The sequence below is a fragment of the Melospiza melodia genome, chromosome 11 (genome assembly GCF_035770615.1).
Source record: "Melospiza melodia melodia isolate bMelMel2 chromosome 11, bMelMel2.pri, whole genome shotgun sequence".
Taxonomy (NCBI): Eukaryota; Metazoa; Chordata; class Aves; order Passeriformes; family Passerellidae; genus Melospiza; species Melospiza melodia.
This window is the reverse complement of record NC_086204.1, coordinates 18,528,821-18,549,853: the sequence shown is the minus strand read 5'-3', so window position 1 is coordinate 18,549,853 and position 21,033 is coordinate 18,528,821. Positions and strand designations below refer to the sequence as shown.

The 21,033-nt window shown below is 36.4% G+C and overlaps 1 protein-coding gene across 10 annotated transcripts in view; it reads left to right on the top strand.

The window, feature by feature from the left end:
- Positions 1–21,033, top strand: part of ADGRL2 (adhesion G protein-coupled receptor L2) — a 387,559-nt gene that overhangs the window by 319,193 nt on the left and 47,333 nt on the right. For all 10 annotated transcript variants that reach the window (XM_063165828.1, XM_063165833.1, XM_063165835.1 and 7 more), the window contains one exon: positions 17,178–17,287. In XM_063165828.1, the coding sequence (XP_063021898.1) occupies positions 17,178–17,287 (110 nt within the window). The remainder of the gene's footprint in view (positions 1–17,177; positions 17,288–21,033) is intronic.

The window sequence follows — 21,033 nt, the reverse complement described above, 5'->3', positions numbered from 1 at the left end:
ATTGCTCTAGTTGCTTGCTCATAAAGTGCATTTGTATGGCTGTAGCAGAAACTGTCATGAAACTTTGAAGTTGATAAGGCTAATGCTGCTTTTTATAGGCACGGCAGAGATTTGTAAATTAACAGCATAAAATTTACTCATGACCTCATATTATCCATTTCTCTGGCAAGCAGATTGCAGGTGGATCTTGTGAGTTTTGTTCAAACCACCTGGGTGTTTGTGAACATTTTCTGTCTCCAGTGTCTCCTATGGCCTGGACCATAGGTAAAAGAATAACAGATATTTTATAGATATTTCTAGAAATGTACTTAAAATATGATTCAAATCAAAGGTCGTTTAGGTATGTAATATTATAGTGAAATAATAAGATGCTAAGATGGATTCTTGCATGCTGGGATTATTCTTTTTGCATTGCAATTGGGAGTTGTTTAGTAGGAATAATTTTTCCTAGTCCTAAATTTTTTGTTTAGGAGAAGTTCAGAGTTATTTGTTTTCACAATTGGATAATGATCTGTGTGATTCCAGGACAGTGAAATTAGGGGTTTTTTTAATTGACTGTGTATTTAAATATATACTTGGATGGTGTGGCAGATAATAATTTGAAATTATATAATTTTAAATCTTTATAAACCCCATATTTAAAAAATGACAGGTGTGTTCCAATCTGTACACCTTATTTTTTAAGCAATTGTAGTTATTACTATTGTTGGGTCTAGTAGAAAATTAGTATTTTTTATTTAAAGAAAATTAGGTCTATTCACTCGTAATCTATGGAATCATTCAGCATAGATGAAAAACTCAAACATATACTTTTTACTGCCAAATTAATATAAAGTTCAGAAGGAAAACGCTTTTCCCCTTGTTATACAGGCTAAAATACCTTGAACTTTTAAATAATAACTGTATGTTCTTTGATCTGATACCAAGAGTATTGTTGTAAATACTGAAAAGAAGAAAATTCAAAATCTTTAGACTTCTTTTGCAAGCCATGTAAACATCTACATAAAAAAAAGTAGTCTCATGTTGCGATATTCAGCTTATTTTTAATTAATTTTTGATCTGCAACAGAAAGGCGGTTACATCAGTTCTGCACTGAAATAGCCTTTAAATTCTATTTTCAGCTACAATTTATACTATAACTGTGGCTTTTGTGTACTTTACATTTTTGCTAAGCATATTTAATCAGTGTAATATTGCTTTCTAAATATGCACAAACAAGGCAAACCTCATTTTCCACAGGTAGGCTTAAACATAAAAATATGTCAGGTATAATAGATGAACTTAGGCTGCTGTAATTTTTTTAGATACTCTTCCCTTTTAAAACATTGCTGCAGAAAAGTAAAAGGATTGAAAGAGGAATAAATCCCCTTCAGCAGAGTTTGTTTTTTTCTGTTGCATCTATCCTGTCCTATCTATAGCACAGGCAACACATGTACCTTCAATTACCATGTCCATCACGACACCAGTGAGGAGTTCACGCCTGGGTTTTTGTTACCATGAACTTTTCTCCCATGGCAATGCTCTTAACCTGTTCTGTCCATCATCCCTCTGCAGACAGCTGCACTTCAGCAGAGGGTTTTCACAACATGAACAACATGCCCCTGCCCTGCTGAGTGACCAAGGCAAGGCTGAAGGCAGCAGCACATCCATTCCTTCTCCCAGGATTTCCTAATGTATCCCATGGGAGATTGGAAGACTGGAGGTGTTCATTCTTTTCCATCTATTCACACGTCCAAGAAATAGGTCATTTTGAAAACTCCTATATATAAAGGAGTGAGACATTTTTGAAAGAAAACAAAATGAGCTCTATTTCAAAGGAGACTCATCTCTCAAGCCCTCTTTTCCTGTTCCTGCTTGTCAGGTCTGCAGAGAAAGCACTGTCACACCGTATTAGTGTCCTTTCAAATGAAAACAAGTTTGGTCTGTTCTGTAATGCGAGTGGATAAAGCAAATCTTCCGCTGGACTCCAAGCTTGGGTGAAATCTATAACTGATGAATCTCATTCATTGTAGCAAAAAGGTGTAATCAAAAGGAAACTTGGCACAGGGTGCTTTGCTGATAGAATGCAGAGCGTGCTGTGTGTCACTGCAGACCTGAATTCCAGCCTGTGCAAGATTTCCAGAGAAGAAGCATTTCAGAGCCTCTTTCAAAAACAGCTCCTTCAGCCAGGACCCAGGGTTGATTCAGTGTTTAAGCTGCAGCACACTTCAGATTGGCATTTCTTGGTGGTATGACTTACAGCCTTTCATGGGCTGGATTTCATCCTTTGCCATTTGGAGCTGCCTGTAATTGAGGCAGTGGCACACTGCGCTTCGGGGGTCTGCCAGGCTAGGCAAGGGCTCTGCTGACCCCTGCTGCTATCCTTGCTTTTTCCCTTGCTTTTCCTTCTGCAGCCGAAGCTTGCCTCTCTTTGCTAAAGATGCTATCAGGTGAAAAGTGTTTTCAAATAAGAGGTACAGCTTGCCTTTTTCTGCTTTCTGCATGTCTTTTTCCTTTTTATGTCAGAGAAATCCCAGTGCTGATGACAGGGTACACAAGCTGTTGTGCATAGGGTACGTTCTTTGAATTTGCTCACATCGGAAGTTCTGTCGTACTGATGCTGATCTCACAAACAAGGACCTTTTGCTCTGGCATGCCAGTGCTTTCTGTTCCAGCTTGCTTACAACTGCTTCACAAAACATTTACCATACAACATTATCAATATTAGATGTTTTTTCTTAAGCACCCTTTTAAAACTAAGAATTCTATTAATCTGAAATAGATCTTAATACAGCAGTCAACCCTGTGATTATTTTGATGTAGCAGAAGCTTAAAGTGCTCTTTATTGTGAAATTCAGCTTTTCACGATACCGAGCTGTGGCCAGATTGATTTTTGTTTTGCTTTCTATGTGTTAGTCACAAGACTTAGTTATGACTCAAATACGAAGAAAAAAGCAGAAATATGTGTAGTGTGTTTTCATGAGCAAGGCATAATCACAGAGCCTAGAAGGTTCCTGAAACACACCGCAGTCAGTGGTGTTATTACAGCAGGAAACAGTAATACCCATGACTGAGAAGAACCTTTTCTGGCATTGTGTATTTTCAGTATCATTAATTCTTAATATGAAAGTAGTAGGTCTAGTTTTATTCATTAAAAATAGGGGGATTTCTTAATGGGGTTGTTCTATCATGGCATTACTTAGTAAATTAAATAGAAATCCTCGTATTACAAGGTTCTTAGCAGTCAGGTGAGGGGAAATAGCTGTCAGTGGTACTTGATCATCATTTTGCAGCGTGTTCTATTTTAATTTCCTGCAGAAGAGATTTTACTACACGCATGCAAACACATAACACAGGGGCACGTGGCTGTAGTCGCGACATTGGACAGGCTACAAAGGAAACAACAAAAGGATCATTCACACCAACTAATTACATTTAAAATTTAGATTTAGTTTGCTTCAGAAAATATGGGATTCATTATTTTACTAGGGTGTAGCTTGATATTCTATTTAGTGTTTTCATATCTTATATTCAAGTAGTTTTCTTCCTTTATTATTGGCAAAACCACAATCAAATTCTTAAGTCAGCGTATCTCTTATCTGCCAGGATCAGATACACACACTCATCACTCTTTCCTTGCTATTCATGGGGCGAAAATAAATGTAACTAACTGTACATATACATACATAAAATTTTAAGTATTATATGCTGTTGCTTGTGTATTTGAGCTTCATATAAAATACGTGCTTCAGCCTGTGATTTTCTTGTGGGTTTTTTTTCTGCTTGCTGAAATGGGCTTTACTAGGTGTGCACACTGTTTAGCTCAGTTAATCACGTACTATATGTTTTGGGTATGTAATTGCCTCTCTTAGTAATTTGCTAATTTTTTAGAGAACTTGACTGAGACAACATTGCTTAACCTTCAGCTCCTTTCAGTTGAATTTTGTGTCCTCTTGAATGAGTTTGCATGAATTTTGCATGGTTTTCATATTTCTAGTCTAGCCAATATAAGTTCCTGGTTTAGTTGCAGTCAGAACTTTATTATTAAAAAGTTTTAATTTACTTATATATTGCTGCACCAAATTTAGTTAATATAGAATAATAATGTAATACTTGAAGCCTATTAATTCCTCCTACCCCAATAAAACCTCTATAATACTTAGCCAAAACAGCTACATTATCTGATAAGTTGATTTAGGACTTTATACATGTGTTCATATAGCCATTTATCTCAACCCCTTCTGAGGAGACCTTTATTAAGCTGTGATGACTGCTGAATATGAAATGTAACCAAGATTATTTTTTTTATTCAAATATAATTTAAATATTCATCAAAGAGGAGTTATGCTTGAAACTGACAGAGACTATTAACATCAAAAAATATAATTAACTGCACTGGGTATCATGAAGCAGAGTTAGCCAAATAGCCGAGAGGTCTAATTGCTCTAGAGTCTGAGAAGCAATAGTTTTATTTTATGCTTTTGCTGTGGAATTAATAGTGATGTGGTTTCCTACGCGAGGCAATTAAAAGCTGCCTGTTAAGGTTCATTGCACTATAGGAAATCTGTTGAATTTCACTTAGTAAACAGAACTGACATGGAAAAGGTACATGAAGATGGGCAGAGCAGGGTATAGATCATAAATTAGGACAGATTAATATGAATTAAATATATGTAAGTAAATTATGAGTACTTTCTAGTGTTAAAAGTCAGCAGTAGCCATGAAAGTGAAAAGTTTTCATTAGTAACACAAAGGAAATGGAATTTAAAAATTATTACAGTGAAGATGTTTAATTCAGAGGAAAGAAATAGAAGAGTAGCATGGGTTTAAAAATTAAAAACTATCTACAGAGTAGTAGAGAAATTAGCAGATCTCATATTCTGTAAATGTCTTTCTGCCACAGAATAATCTCCTGCTTACAATAAAAAGAACCTTCTGACCTTTGTGGCTCAATTAAGCTTTTAGTTGTATTCAACAAGAAAAGTCTTCTTTATTGAATCTCATAGATTTTGCCTGTGCCCAGAGTATACATTCTAAAAAAGGCATGGCCATATTCGTGGTATTTTGACATTAATGAGGTTGCTGAAATGGAAGAGTTTAAGGATCAAAGATACAAGCAATGGTGCTATTTTACAGCATTTTTTTTCCTCTCTAATAATAAAATTGAGATTTAATTGCTTAATAAATGGGCCATGATTACTGAAAGACATAGATAATTTCCCTTTCCATTTTATCTTCTCCATATTGCAGAACAATAATTAGCAAAAATACTACTACCACAAATGAAAGAAGTTTTTTTTTTTTCCCACTTCATGTAATAACTGTGAATGAAATGAGTTTGCACATGTGTCTTTTAGTCTAGTATGATACTCAGCTTCTATGGTTTTTAGGAAGCAATCTAAACAGCTAATGTCATACTACTAAAATAAAATCACACAAAGAATTCAACTAGAATTCCTGCTTTATATAAAGATTGGCTGGCTGTTTCATACATTATTTAGCAGGCTTACCCTGTTTATATCAGTGACATAAGAGTGCGTGCTACTTTCTCAGAAGAGCACTGTCTTTGCTGCTTCACAGCACAGTGCCTTGTACTCCCAGGCTTGCACATGGTGTTAGCAGATATTTAAAGCACTTCAGCTTAACATTTTATAGGTCATGATGAACTGAGCCTATAAAACAAGTTACTGCAATGAAGTTAATGCAGTCTTAAGAGTGTTACATAGACTGAATACTCAATATTCAGGATATTTTTAGCCCCTGTAGACGTATCAGTGGGAAGGAAAGGTTCTTACCATGAGGAATTTATTTCCATGTCCAACCTGATTTACAATACACTTACAGTACAGAAGCTTTGCTACAAATTTACTATTGAAAGCCATTTTTTTCAGGTTTACCTGGTAGTACAGCAACTATAGGAACCTTTGAATTTCAAATTGTTCTACTACACACACACACATACACATGCAAAACAGAAAAACAAGAAATTAGGCAGAAAAATAATTTACTTGGGCAAGCTACTCTGACCAAAGTCACACACCTTGAACACCTTGGAGGAAGCATCCTCCATCTTACTCATCAGTGATACCAACCTGTGCAGTGTTTCATCTGGCAAGATGGTGTATTTTGCTGTTGTAGGTGCAAAGGCGTCTATATTCCTTTCTTAGTAGTAATCTGTGATCTTAAACCTTACTGTTCATTGCTTCTCAGATACCTTGCTTCTTGTGATATACATCTGTATAATAAAGGAGCAATTTGGAAATGTATTTAATGCACACATTTTTGCAGCACTGTAAAATTGTTTTGCCATGACTGAAGAGTTTGTGCTCTGTCTATTAAATACTTTCTTTTAGGCTGAATTGTAAGTGTAGCAATAACGTGACAGTTCTGAACCCATAATCTTTCCCTGTTTACTGAATTTATTACAGACATTGAGTTCAACTCTACTGTTACACTCATGAAACTGTAGGTGTTTTCTCATCTAGAAGGTAGCAGCAGTGATATTGCTTTCAGTGTATTATTCTGGTGCCAGCATCACTGGTGGGTATGAAAAACATAATTTACTTTGTGTATTTAGCTTTCTTGGATAATTTTGCTGCCTTTTTGACAGAGATACAGCAAAAGAGCACCTCCTGGAGTCACATTTAAAACAGGAGCACTTTGGGTAATGTACTGTAGACAGAACACATATGAGTTAGAGCTCACTTATCATGAGTGCCATCAGCAGTGCCTTGTTGCTTTCTTATCAGCCACTTCCTGCTGTCAGCCCAGTGCTTATTTCAATAGTAAAGGATTTGCATCAAATGTAACACAGTATTATGTATGGCTAACATGCGGTTTTTAATTGTGCAGGCACACGAGACTCCTTTGGTGATAGACAGTTTCGTAAAAGGATTAGATCATGAATATTTTTGACACAATTAAAGATAATCTGTGCATTGACAGAGTGTAGCCAGTGAATTTTCTGATGAATGTTTTACAGTGGTGAGTCTGGTTGGCTTGTGTAAAAAGCCAACTGCAGAATAGACAGGATTTTGCAGATGTGGGAACAAGCAAACTGAAGCAGTCCTCTAAACTTCTTTGGGCTCAAAACTGGAAGTTCCTGGAACGAGAGAATGCACAATTCAAATCTGTAACTTAATCCTTTAACTTCAGTTTGTAAAGAAAAAGTGGGATTGTGCTTTCCAAGTTAGAACAGCATACTTTTGCAGTGGAAGTCCTATACCTGGAAGCCCTGCAAGCTTTCCTGATGATAATTACATCCAGACATCACTGGAATATATATATATATATATATTCATATACTAATGAATAACAGTGCTTTTGTGACAGACATTCCTCTCAGAAGAAAAGAAAGTACTTGTAGTGATGACTCTCAGACACATTTTAATAGGAAATGACACCACTGTTACAGAGTTGATTAAAGATCTACCAAGGGACAACACTTATGGAAGAAATCAGCGGATGAAATGAGAAAAGTTGTAATTTTATTATTAGTTATCAGTTAAATACGTATAACTTTAAGGCCATGAAATCTGCAGTAAAAATATGAGATAAAGGACTGCACATTCTTGCTAGCAGATTGCACTTTTATAAATCTCTAAAAATAATCAAATTGTCTTTTGCCTCTTGCTCAGCATTTTGCTCTGAGTTCTGTTGAGCTGTCTAAATGAGTCACTCTGCAGCCCTACAGAGTTGGTGGATATGCAGCAGTGGGCACATGGCCACTGTTGATGAAAATGATAACCCAAAAAGGGGATATTCCCCAAGGCAGGTTTACAAAAAACAATTTATTCTTTTTCACCCTGTAAAACTCATCTAACATGCAGCATCTTTTGCATTATTACAAACTCTAATCCTCTGAGTGGGTAATTAACGGACCAGAAAAGCCATTTGTGGAAAGAAAGAGCCATAAGGGTGAAAAATATTTCTCTGCTGAATGATCTTTAAGGAGTAAATAATTACAAGAGTGAGAGGTTTGGGATGACCAATCTAAATCTGAACATAATTAGGATGAACACAGTTTGAAAATCGAAGCAGTTGGCATGTGCAACAATTCTCATTTCAGAAGACTAATTAAATATTTAAAAGCCCAAAACCCCTCACTATTCACAGAAAAATAGCCTGCCACAAAAGGGTCTGTAACTTTGCAGATAATTAGGAAGGGTTATAGGGGAAAAATCACGGATTGGCTCCAAGGTTCTGCAAGGTCACATCTTATTATGGTGTATCTTTTATATGGTCTGATAACAAGATCTTGCTAATTTAATCTAAGTAGGGCATCCCATAGCGATTTCCCATTTCCCTTGTTAAAAATATGATCATTTTTCCATATGCCAACTGCAATAGGTGAACATTTTTGTAAATAATTTCTCCTAATTGATACAGGCTCTAATATTTTTAATTATTCAAGGTGAATGCATGTGTTAAAGTTGAGTTAGGGTTGTGCCCACTGCATGCCCCATGTGAAGTTGTCCTCTGCCTGCCTGTTGCACAGGGAAACCAAAGAACTCTATGGAATCTGGTTATCCCAGTGGCCAGTTCTATAAATGACTAAATCTTAATTTCCTGTTAGAGGCAAAATAGGATTTTTTTGTTGAATATGCATTTCTATATGCAGAAGAGATGTATTAAACTCAGGGGACCCATAGTGAATCAAGCTGAATTTGCACTGCACAGACCTGGAGGTCTGGTGGAAATGTGAGTGTTGAAAGAATACCAAGGCTTCTGTTTCAAAAAGTTGCAGTAACAAATCATACCATTATTTTAGTAATTAAAGTGGGTGATTGTTAAAAATGTATTTCAGATCTGTGCAAATTAACATGAAGGATAAGGCTACATGTTTTCAATATTGTAATTCTTCAATTTTCTCATTTAATAATGACTCAGAAGCTGTCTTAAGTTACATAACTTTTAACTACGTTATGAATATGGTGCATGCCAAGCCATGGATAAAAAAGATCAACTGTGCTGCAAAAAAAGAATTCTAAAGGGTTTTTACTGTTATCCTATACTCTCTGTCTGGTAGTCTCTTCTCCTGCAAGTCTGTTGCAGTGTTATTCCTAAGGATCAGACGATGTGCTTCAGGATTTTCTCTTGGATTTTCTATAGCTCTGCTCTAGCACTGTGCCTCTGAAATAAATGCCCCTTCGTAAAGCTCTGGGTTTATTTAAAGCCCCACATTTCTCCCCTGAAACCTGCTCAGCGCACGAGGCACGATGCTGCACCGTGCTCATTCGGTGTGAATAATCTGTGCAAATTGCTCAGATACAACGATGCTGCACTACTAAAGTTTTCATTAGTAAGTAAGCATAGCTGCAGGCTATTTATTTTGTCTAAATGGTGAAACATTTAATTGGATCTTTTGAACTTATTACTTTTCAGCAGTGCGGATCTGCTTGGCTTAGTTGGTGTTCTAAGATGTACACTGCCTGTAATCCCATGCTGCAGCTTGCTTGCAAATATGCATGCATGTAAATAATATGACAATTATTATTATTAGTATTATTATTAACATTACTGTATTTCCATTTCTTATTCCTCAGGTGGGGTTGCATTAGAAACATTTTCTCTAAAGAACAGGTCTCTTCGGTTTCGTACTGTTACGGGGTTTGGGTTTGCACCTACGCAGACCTCACCAGGAGATTGTTCCATTTACTTTGCACACCTCATTGCATTTCTGATACTTACTTTTACTGTCCTTGATTTACAGTCATCTCCTCAAAAACTCTGATTGGTTTAGTAGGCCTTTGGAATGCATGGTAGAAAGTAGTAGAGATAGAAAAGCAGGATTATAAATGCACCTAAAAATATCGAGAGAAAGCAGGAGTTATATATTCCACTGGAATCTACTTTTCTTTTTCCTCTCCCTGTTTTATCTGATGCTCCAGTTTCAGGTTAATGATAACCCCATAATAAGAGCATTTACACCAATAAGAAAAGTATTAGAACAAGGATGAACTGTAACAAGAAAAACTGTTTCTGATAGCTTAGATGTGAGTAAGTGAGAAGATTCCTCATTTTAATAGTCACTGCTTTGAACTTAGAGACATGAATACTAAAAGGCAAATGGGTCATAACTAAATGTATTAAAGTTGTAAGAAGAGGTTGAAAGCAAGAAATATTGTTAAATTACTTTGCCATACAAGTCTGATACACATTCATTGACAGTGAATCAGACCAAGTAATTCTAAGAAAAGGCCTATGGGAGTTGCATATTTTATGCTGTGTTTTATTGTCTATTTGGAGTTTTTATGCTTAATGCATACCCTTAGACTCCCACAAGATTACATTGTATAAAGAAAGCACAATTAAATATAATTGCAATTTTTTATTGGGCAAATGGAAACAAGGCTATGGGGCACCTTCCCCTACAATATTAATTATACACTATTTACCTTCCTTCTATGTGTTTACTTGGTAATTAGGAAGATTCAACAAATCATCAATATTATATTTTGAAAGAAAACTGAAGGAAAAAATACCCTTATTTTATTTTTCTTCACCCCAAATATTTGTCATCCAAATCCCCCCCCTACAGATTTATTACTGTAATGGTCACGTTGCCAAGTGCGGAGAAAATCCTTGGGCTAGTTCATGAATTTTCAAACCAAGCTATAGGATGCCTCACTGTTTAGCAGTCATAGGTGAGTCACCAACATCTAAATACAGCTCTTATGGCCAAATTCTGCTATCATACCTACTCATGTATCTCCTTTGTCTTTTAGATAATGAAAACTTCCAAGCACAGCTCACTAAATCCATTTCCTCTTTGAACTCAGTAAAATAGGTGCTATTTACTTTTTGCATACGCATTCCCCTATAATAGTTTTGGGGCTAAAATAAAAATAATTTTTAGAAAATCTTACAAATGATTAAGCAATGTTGTCAGTGTGTCAGCCCAGTCCCAGGATTACGGATCTATCCTTAGGGGCGTGTGGCTCACTCATCCTGCATGGGAAGGGTAGTGCTGGAGCACTGTGGAAACAGCAGTGATGGCTGAACAATCCTCCTTCATAGCTAGGCTTTATAGGAAGGCTGGATTTTCTCAGCGGGTCTTTTTTCCAGGCTTTGGTTAGGCTTAAATTGCTAACTCATTAGACCTCAGTACATAATAATGTATGGCATCTGAGGTGAGTGTGAAACTCAGAATTTAAATATATGCCTTTAAATTTATCTGCTGTGGTATTTCCTTGTACACACTTATATATCAAAACACCCCTAAAATAAAATCTCTGATCTCCATTTTATATGTCAGTTTTGTAATAAAACATAGCATTTAAGTAATATCTGATGACTTCGTACATCTGTAACTTTGCATTTAATGACAGGAGCGGAGGTTTAGTGAATATTCATTGAAAAGCAAAACCACATCCCACATGGCAGTTGTAGACCATTAGGAATACAGCTGTAAAGACAGCTACTTACTCTGGGTAATGGGGTTCAGGAATTTTTCAGTGTAAATCACCACATGAAGTGCGTTCATCCCATATTCCCCTATCTTTTCACACAGGCTGCAGCTCACCCAGGGTGAGTAAGGAACAAGAAGACCATATGGAGTATGTGGTGCTGCAGCTCGGAGTTTACGTGCCTCGAGTGGTGTTTGAGCAGGTTGCTGCAGGCGATATGCAGGAACATGCCACCACGCTGGCTTTTAAGTGTTTAATCAATATGCTGAAAGAGAAATATCAGAACTGGCTTGAAAGTTTCAAAACGTACCAAGATTGTTTTTTAATGTATCAACAATGTTACTAAAAATTAATTTTGCTTACTAAATGTGGGTTTAGATGGTATCCTTTTTTTTTTTTTAATAGTGAATTACATGTGACTGTTTGCTGTGTTTGCGCCCTAATTAAGGCAACACTAGATTCACAGAAATACAGCATTAGGAATACCCAAAATTATTTTGATGGGTTTTTTCTGCCTATACATTAATCCATATACTTTTCAAAAGATCATGATGTTTATTTTATTATTGTACTATCTTTGTCAAAGTTGTGTATGCAAAACAAAAGCATTTGAAGGATGCATTGCAACGTGGACATTATTTTATACCTACCTTATTTTTGCAAACTGCAAGAACACAAAGGATCTGTTTGTATCTTTCTGTGTCAGATGTGACTTGCCCACAGAGATGACCTCTTCCCTCAGTCACTTGGTTTGATCCATGCAGTGTTAATGTCTTTCCAGAATCTGTTTCTCAGATCCCAGTGCTTCACTTTCTGGTCCAGTCATGATACACTGTGGTTTTCATTTTAATGCTGGAGTATTTGTTCAAGTCCATAGATTGTGCGTTTTTAATCTTCCTTAGAACAATGGTGAATAATGGCCCTTGGCAGGAGATAATGAAATTTTCTTAATTTATATTTTGAAGCAGAAGCTTCAATTGAAAATGGCATCCTATGGCCTGCAGACATAGCTCTAGTGCAAGTTTCAGGGGAGCTGTAATAATAATGCAGTGCCAGCAGTGACGAGGAATGATAGGACAGTGAAGAAGCAATTTAAGAAAGAAAAGAGAATGTACCAAAGCTTTATTGTAGCATATCTAATGATCTGCTGAAGATTCCCAATAGCTTTGGGAGCATGACAGGAGAAACTAATGTTATCTTGCCAAAACAGAAGCCCCTGCTTAATCAGCAGAACAAGATTATTGATTAAAACACCTCGCACAATAGATTGCACATGGAATCTCATCTCCATACATTGCACATGAAAAAGTGCAATAATAAGCATAAGGTAATAATAATAATAAAAAAGCAAAAGCAATTTGTTGGGAATTGTACGAGTCAAGATTAGAGTTGAAATACAAACAAATTATCATGGAAAATACAGCTGTCCTTATAGCTGAGCAGACAGGATGGATGCAGCAGGGACAGGGCTACATCATGAGCAGCAGATAATACCAGCCCTGCTGGAGCTGCTTTACTTTCCTCTTTCTTTCTGTATTCAACTGAAATGTGAAGGGCCATTCCTCATTTGCACAGTCTTCTTCCTGAGGTGAAAGGAGTTCAGACATTATACTGTAACTGTTAATTAAACACTCAATTTGATTTTTAGATTACTCTAAGTGATGCATGTGCATTATGAAGATGTAACCTTTCTTCATTCATACTAAAATACAGAAGGCATATGTGTCAGAGTACACAATTGCTCCTTGCATTCATGAGAATAGTGATAATTCCTGCATTTCCCCTTGCACAGCTGTTGTCACTGCTAGCACAAGAACCTGAATTATCATTCTTTCATTACTACAGTTAGTCCTTTCCTAACTAGCATTTCAATTTTAATTCATACATTACCTTTCCTAAGTTAACTGTTACTGAGTTATACAGACCTTGCTGATCTGCTGTATTTCCTTGTGAATGACAGTCATTGCATCATAAATCTTTGTGAATATTGTGAATTCTTCTTGAGTGTGAAGACATTTCTCAGTGTGCAATCCTATGATTTTTAAGATTGTACATAATCCCCTGAAAATGCCTGTATTTTAACATATGCTGGGAAAGTATGCAGTTAGGTAGATTGCAGAACACTTAAATGGTATTTAAAACCTACAGAGAACTTAAACACGAGATTTCAAACAGTGAAACACCAGAGTATTTGTGATTTCGTCTTCTTAACTTTGCAGAAATTACGGCTTGTTTGTATCACACCCTCATTAGAACAATTCTGAAACAGTTTGAATAGAGAGACCAAATTAACAATATAACATGTAGAAAAAATAACTTTGTTTAAAATAAATGAGAGACTCCAAGTCATTCGCCCGTTCAGCTTTTTGAAGTTTGGATTTTTTTTTTTTCCTGATGGCGTCTAGGCCAATTTTGCAATTTCCAAGGCACTTTATTTCTACAATAGTCTTGTTTTGGAGAATCCTGTGACACAAAAGGTGCTTGCCCATTACAAAAAATAAATGGGTCACCAGATTTAAGGCTGTAACAGTGGAATATCCTCTTCTTCAAACACGGTGTTTCTAAGTGTAAAGGTTTCTTAAAATTTTGAAGTTCTTCTGTGGTAGCTTTGATAATCTGTAGCCACATAGAATACTCTGCTGTTTAGTGCTATTTTGTGGAGAGTGGAGTCTCTTTTATCCAATGTGCTACAGAATTTGGGGCTTCTTGTCTTAAAGAAGCTCAACTGAAACCCTAACCAGTTTGTAAAATGTTTTTTTTTTTTTGCAGACAGTAGCAGAAGTATTGGCCAAAAGCTAACAGGGAAGTTCTCCTGGCTTTACAGAGAAAGACACTGCAGCAGATAGAAGGCTTTAATTTATTCAGAGAGCAAATCAGAGTAGTATAAATTCCCTGAATTATTTGTCTCAGAACTACCTCTACAAAATTCAGTTATTCTTCATCTCTTCTCTGTAACCCATGAATTAGGATTGACAGCTGCTATAGTTGCTGTTGTTTTTTCTTAAAAGTCTCACTCTAATGGAAATATAACCTCTAAATAGGTAAAAATGGTTACCTGAATGTCAGCTTTTTAAACTGTGAATATCCTAACCAAGTGTCTTTAATTTGAAATCTTAGAAGTGTATGTAAATTACTCAGGTTTTATAAAATACAACCAACAGTGCAGCAAAAATCAGTGATTTGAATGTGCAAACCTATAACTTAAAGCACAAATGCACTATTCATGTAGTTATTAAAGTAATTCCACTTCTTGGGAAGTGCTAGTGGGCCTGGCAGCACTGCTGTATACTGCAGCAAGTGGGCATAACTTATTGTTTTGTAACAATGGTCTTGGGTTTGGCCATAGGGGAGCAAAAGGTGATCATTTGCACAGCAGGTGAAATCTTTCATAAAGGAATTGTCAAAAGTTTTTGGAGTGTTATCAATTTTCTGTAAACACCACTCAGTGCTGGAAGTTTGACTCTGACATTTACTGCACAAAGAAAACACCTGCATTTTCTTCTGAATTATTATTACAAATCCTTTTGATAAAACCTAACATGAAGTTCTTCTCAGTTTCCTGGCTGATGGCAACATTATGAATCTTTTACTGGGAGAAAATGAAACTGAAGAAAACAGCTCTTCACAGGGAAATTAGTCTATCTTTTTCTCACTGCTAAATATGACCTTGGTTAGCTTCATTCTCAAGCAATTTCTCCCAACATGTACTCATTTTTATTTTGTAACAAATAAATAATTCTGTCTTAATTGCTGCTCATTTGAGTATAAAATAAAATTTTCATGCAACTCAAAGCTGTGGAAACCATCATACTGAAGATGCACTAGGAGAAGTCTTATAGGAATTACTTTGGCTCCAGCATAAGATTTTTGCTAAAGAAATGCAAATTTAAAGAAATTTGTTACAAAATCTTACATCCCAGATTTTCTCATGCTGGTTAGTGTACCCGAGGTGTGGCACATACAAACCCCTGTACTGGGGATATTGCAAAGAGGCCTGTGAGGTTTGGGGCCACATTGTCTGCTCCTGCTTCTGCAGCCTTCATCTACACCACACACTCAGCAGCAGCACTCTGTCCTCCACGGCAGGGGCTGTGTGCACGTTTTCACACTTTACACACTGAGTACAGTGGTTTTCTCAGCAGCTGGGTGCACATTTCACCACTTCAGCCTGGCTCTGAAGCCACTGGGTGTGTCAGAGTCATTCCAGAGTCTCTGATGTCCTGCAGGAGCTGCTGCACTGACTGACTGAGCCAGTGGGGTGGCAGTGGGATGGCATTATTTGTGCAAGAGCTGGGCAGGGGTCCTGGCTTTGCCCTCTGGAAAAGGCGGCAGATGAATTCCTACCACCTATCTGTATCCATGGCTGTGTATATACAGAAATCCTTGACTATTTCCAATCAGTTCTGCAATTATGAGGCTTATGATGGTAAAAATAAGCAGCATTAATTTTTTTTAATTAAAAAAGAGGAAAAAGAAAAGAAGAGTTAACTGACCAACTTAGAGAGCTTTTGTCTCTGAATTTGCTCAGCACAGAGGCACAGCATATCCTGACTGGCTCTGTGCTATTTTGATTACTGTATAAAAAAGGAAGTCATTTATAATAGTGTTCTTTGAATATGTTTGCTCTACCTTGAATGCATGAATTATTCTAATAGCTGTTGGTGCTGTACAGCAGGGGAAAGCCACTGATACAAGGCAGATTATTTTAGCTTGGGTTATGTGGTATTCAGGAGTATGGGAAGAAGAAGGGCAATAGAGAAGTTGATGTACAGCTGGAGTCAAAGGCTAGTCTATTACTTAAGTTCAGACTTCTGTTATTCAGTTTGCTGACAAACAAAACTAACCCTTGAGAAGATCAGCCAAGCTCTTTCCCTTTTAGTCACCAAACTCCCCAACCTTCCCTTTTTTCACTTTTCCTCTTCCTTGTGACTGTTTTCCTGTATGTATTACATTTTGACCATCTCTTCAAGGTTAGATGACTGTTCACTTTTAACTTCCAAGCTAATATTTGTTGTTTTGGAGTTCTACTTTTTTGTTCTGGAAAAAATAATAGTAGTCTAAAATCTATTATTATTATTATCATTACCCTTCAAAAACATGAAGTTCAGTAGATTCTCACAATTAGAGGCATTGTAATAAAGTTCTTTTTTCTATGAAAATGCATTTTCTTTCATTTTTAAGCAAATAATTGTTATGTTTCATTCTCCTCAAAAATACATCTGAATTAATTTTCTTTACTGCTTCCTGTAGCCTAACAGAGTCCACCAATTGCTCCTAAAATAATTAAATCGGGAATGCTAATGTTCTTTGTCTACAATAGCTCTTCAAACCAAAATAATTTCCTTGAATCACAAGAAAAATATCTATGAGATGTAAAGCTATCAGCAGGATGTATGTCTCTAAAGATGGAAAGAATTACTCATTGTTGTTATCATACATTATTCAAAATTGCACATTTTTTCATTCATATAGTCTTTGCATTTTGTTTTCATTTTATTGAACAGTAGTATCAAATCAGTCTAAACTTGGTACTTGATATAGCTGTCTCTACCAGTGACAACAGTAAAGATAGCATTGATCCCCAAATTTTTAAGTATAGAGCCTGAACTAAAATGTTGTCCTGAAGTCTTTTTTTGGACTTTGGCTAATTAGTGTTAATTAACTTTGTTGTCTTATGGATTGAACTGCCCAAGTGTGAAGAGAGTTAGCACTCAATGTAGTCCTTTAGTATGAACTAGCAAATTAAATGTAATTTTAAATTAATTAGCTTGCTTTCTTTTCCCATTACAGGTGCAACAACCGAACACAGTGTATAGTAGTTACTGGGTCAGATGTGTTTCCTGATCCTTGTCCTGGAACATACAAATATCTAGAAGTTCAGTATGAATGTGTTCCTTACAGTAAGTATAATCTTTTTATTCTTGCTCACTTCCTCTGGCCCTCACAATTGAAGCTGGAGTGCTGTTCCATGGAAAAGAAGCATATGTTTATGGCCCATGGACCCATTATGCATGCAAAGCACTTGCAGACTAGGGCCTCCAATTAGCTTCACAAAGTGTGGAAGGAAGCCATGGTGTGATGCTGGCCAAGTGTCTGTCTGTGTTCTTAAGTGTTTGGCTTTTAAGGCTACTGTTTTTCCAGAAAACAAACTCAAATTAGCTATTCAATAGGCCAGATAGAAATTTGTACTTTTGCCCGCAACCAGTTGCTGACAAATTGGCTTGGCTCGCAGACTTGTAAAGCAGGAATTGACTTCAATTTTAATCATGATCTACTTGAAAGGCTACCTGCTGCTGTGGTGACTTTGGGTGCACAGCAAAACCCAGCACTGACATTCAGAGGCAAGTGACCCAGTTGGGGGACATTGTAAAAGGATTTTGTGCTTCTTTATAAATGAACGCAGATTCAGAGTGAATAATTCATTAATAAGGTACTCACACTGTGTTCTTTAAAAGCAAAGGGGAAAAGAGTGAGAAAGAAATGTTTGCTTTTAATTGAAAGACAAAATATCAGTCGTGTCTTGAATCAGCTAGCAAAATAGAGTTTTTCACTGAAAACAAACTAAATAGTGAAATCATGATGAGAGAAAAATGTGAAGTTCTGGCTACTTCAGCAGTTCTGTGCAATAGTCTTTATAATGCCAAAGTTCAGTAGCTTTAGACATACTTCTTATTTCCTTGCAATAATTAATGCTTTTTTTTATTGAGATGTATGCATGTTCATGAAAGTTCTGCAGATTCAACACTTTTAACTGGTTTTGCTTTCTTGTAAGGTCGTTCTTTGCAGTGACTTCTCTCTCGTCCCGTAACTCAACAGAGAAATAGCTGTGCTTGCAATGGAATTTGAGCAGTGCACTGATCATTCCCTTGAGTTGTTATTGGGCATGAATTTCTTGATCTGCAGTAATCCTTAACCAAAGTCATATTTTCTGTTGGTACAGGAAACAGGCCAAGTCTGAGATGCAAAAACACTGTGGTGACAGTACATACTGAAAAAGGAAGGAAATGAGTTCTAGCATAAGCAAAGCCATGCCAAAACTGTCCATACTGTTTCCTGCAAAATTTAGAATTCTGAAACTGAAATACTACTCCGTACTGCTTCACCATACTGAACCTTCACTGTTGTTAAAGGCCAAGCACAGATCATCTGTTTTTTCTTCATTTCTGCTGTGTCATTGTGAAATGGTTGCTTGCTGATTTTTTTCCCTGTACCATTTGTAGGTTTGGAAGCCTACTGCAAACAGTGATCCCTAGTACCATTCCTCCTGTGTGTAGTATTGGTGGCTTGTTGTAACTGTTCTTCTTGTGCCACTTTTGAGGAGTGATGTCTTACCCCAATCTAACCAAAGTTTTGTTCCACAAAGACCACTTCTACTTTAGCAGTATTTTCATTTCCAAATTCTCAGAAAGGGGGCAGTGCATCTGATTCCAAAACCTGAGGTCAGTCAAATGACAAGAAGTTACATTTCCAGTTCCAGTAGGCTAGTTCATAGAGGAAAAAATGTAATGCAAATAATGTTCAAACATAATTTCTTATGCTGTTTTAGGAAGAGAAGTGTGGATATGTTCTACTGATTGGGTATTGCTGTCTCCAGGAATCTTTTCTTTTCCAGTTTCAGAAGTATAGTGCCACAGCGCGGCCTACCCTGTACTCTAACTTGTAGTTACTTTAATTTTAAAGTGTTTATTTTTGTCAGTTGCATTGGCCTACCCTTTGAACTCTGTAATTCTGTGTCTATCATAATTCAGGATTCTGGATGCTTTCCTATTTTTCAAAGTCTATAAGTTTTGGAGTTTGTCAACTGCAGCATGTACAGTGATGACACTGCCCAATTCCGGAACTGTAAGATGCATCACCTGTCATTACCAGCAGTCATGAAAAAGATTGCCAGTTACTAAAATGAGTTTTGAAGATTGGTTTCAAATCATATTGTGCTTCAGTAGCCATTTTGATTGTTGGCTCTCTTTCTTCCCTGTCCCACAAATCCTATCCTGTTATTTTTCCAAGTCTCTTTTTGTTGATACCTGCTAAACTCCAGTTACCAAATCTAAATTTTTTTTCCTTGTTCCAGAGCTCCTTATCTAAATTTACAGAATGAAATTATTAGATTTGCAAATAGCAGTTTCACCAGTGTAAGAGACTTCCTAGGAATGTAGGATAAGCTCTTGTGGGCCCAGGAAGGGAGGAGTTTAGTGATCACAGCACTTCTAAACAAAGTTCATTTATTGCATTAATTTCATCTTCAGTTACTGCAAGACCAAAAAATTTGCAGTACTCACTGTGGTATCTTTCAGTTCATGGGAGATGACAAACAGCAATTGTAATAGGTTTTGTGGTAAAAGGTGAGAGTTCTTACGCACTGGAGTTGCTGTCACCCTTGTACAAAATGCAGTTATGAGCTCCTCTATGTCTTGCTGGCCTCCAGAAGTACATAGCTGCTTTGCTTATTTGAAAGTACTTCCTTTTGCAAATTTAATTAGGTTTGAAAGTACTGAATAAATGCTTCCTTTTTTGCATCTCAAAGTGAAAAAAACCCAACAAAACAACTTTTCAGATACTCAGTTGGATCTCTAAAAAAATTTCCAGACAAATTTGATAGGCATTGCTTTGTCCTGGAATAATAAGAGTGCTATCAATTAAATTACAAAGAGATTGAGAGTACTATACTTGACATTTCTCTCACTTATGCTTCACGATGTGTGTTGGCACTTTGACTAACAGAAGCCAGCCCTTTTATGAAGAACATCAAAAGTGCCATTTTGTATATCTGTGCATTTTTATTTTAAGCCTATTTTGGACTCAGGAATTCAATAGAAAACATTTTAAAGAGTTTTATTCTCTCTCTCTCTCTCTGTATTGATTGGACTTTGCAGCATTTGTTTATTTCAATAAGCCCATCTGTCCCTGAAAAATGTGCAGCTGTACACCAATGCATGCAGAGCAGACATGCCAGTAATGATTTTAGTTATCCCTATCTTTTCCCCCATCTCCTATTACTAATTCTAAGCAGGTACAGTATCAATATTGCTCTTTGGTGAGAAATAAGCACATGCATAGAAGTTCACAAACAGAATAATCTGAAAGTCATTAATACTAATGGTGAAACCCAAGAATTCACCTCAGAATACATCTTCTGTTTACTCAGATAAATCCAGAATTACAAATTATGGAAAAATGAGTATTTTACCTAAAGATGTATAACAGTACAAAGGCTAGGAAAACTACTGCTCATTTTGAAAATATTGACACCCTCTGGTTCCCCTGTAAAGTTTTGGAATTGTTTCCTGAAGAAACACTAGATCAAATCAGCCAATATCATTCCCAGAATAATCATATGTCATTTTATTAAATGAAACTGAAAATCCAAAACTTTATATGAAACATACAAAGGCATTTTTGAGGATAATATTGTAATACTGGAAATGCAATAGCTGTGCAAATAGTTTTGATACACTTCCCTGGTTTCAGCAGCTACTGTTACACAGCTTGGTACATCTGTCATTTTCCAGGTCATTTTATGAAACCAAGGGAGCATACTTCAAAGGCCACAGAGTATATGAAATAGGTTTTATTGCAAATAATTATTGAAAAGCTATTTACTAGCTGAGCTTCAGCTATATATCTTTCTGTAACTTCCTTAAAACTT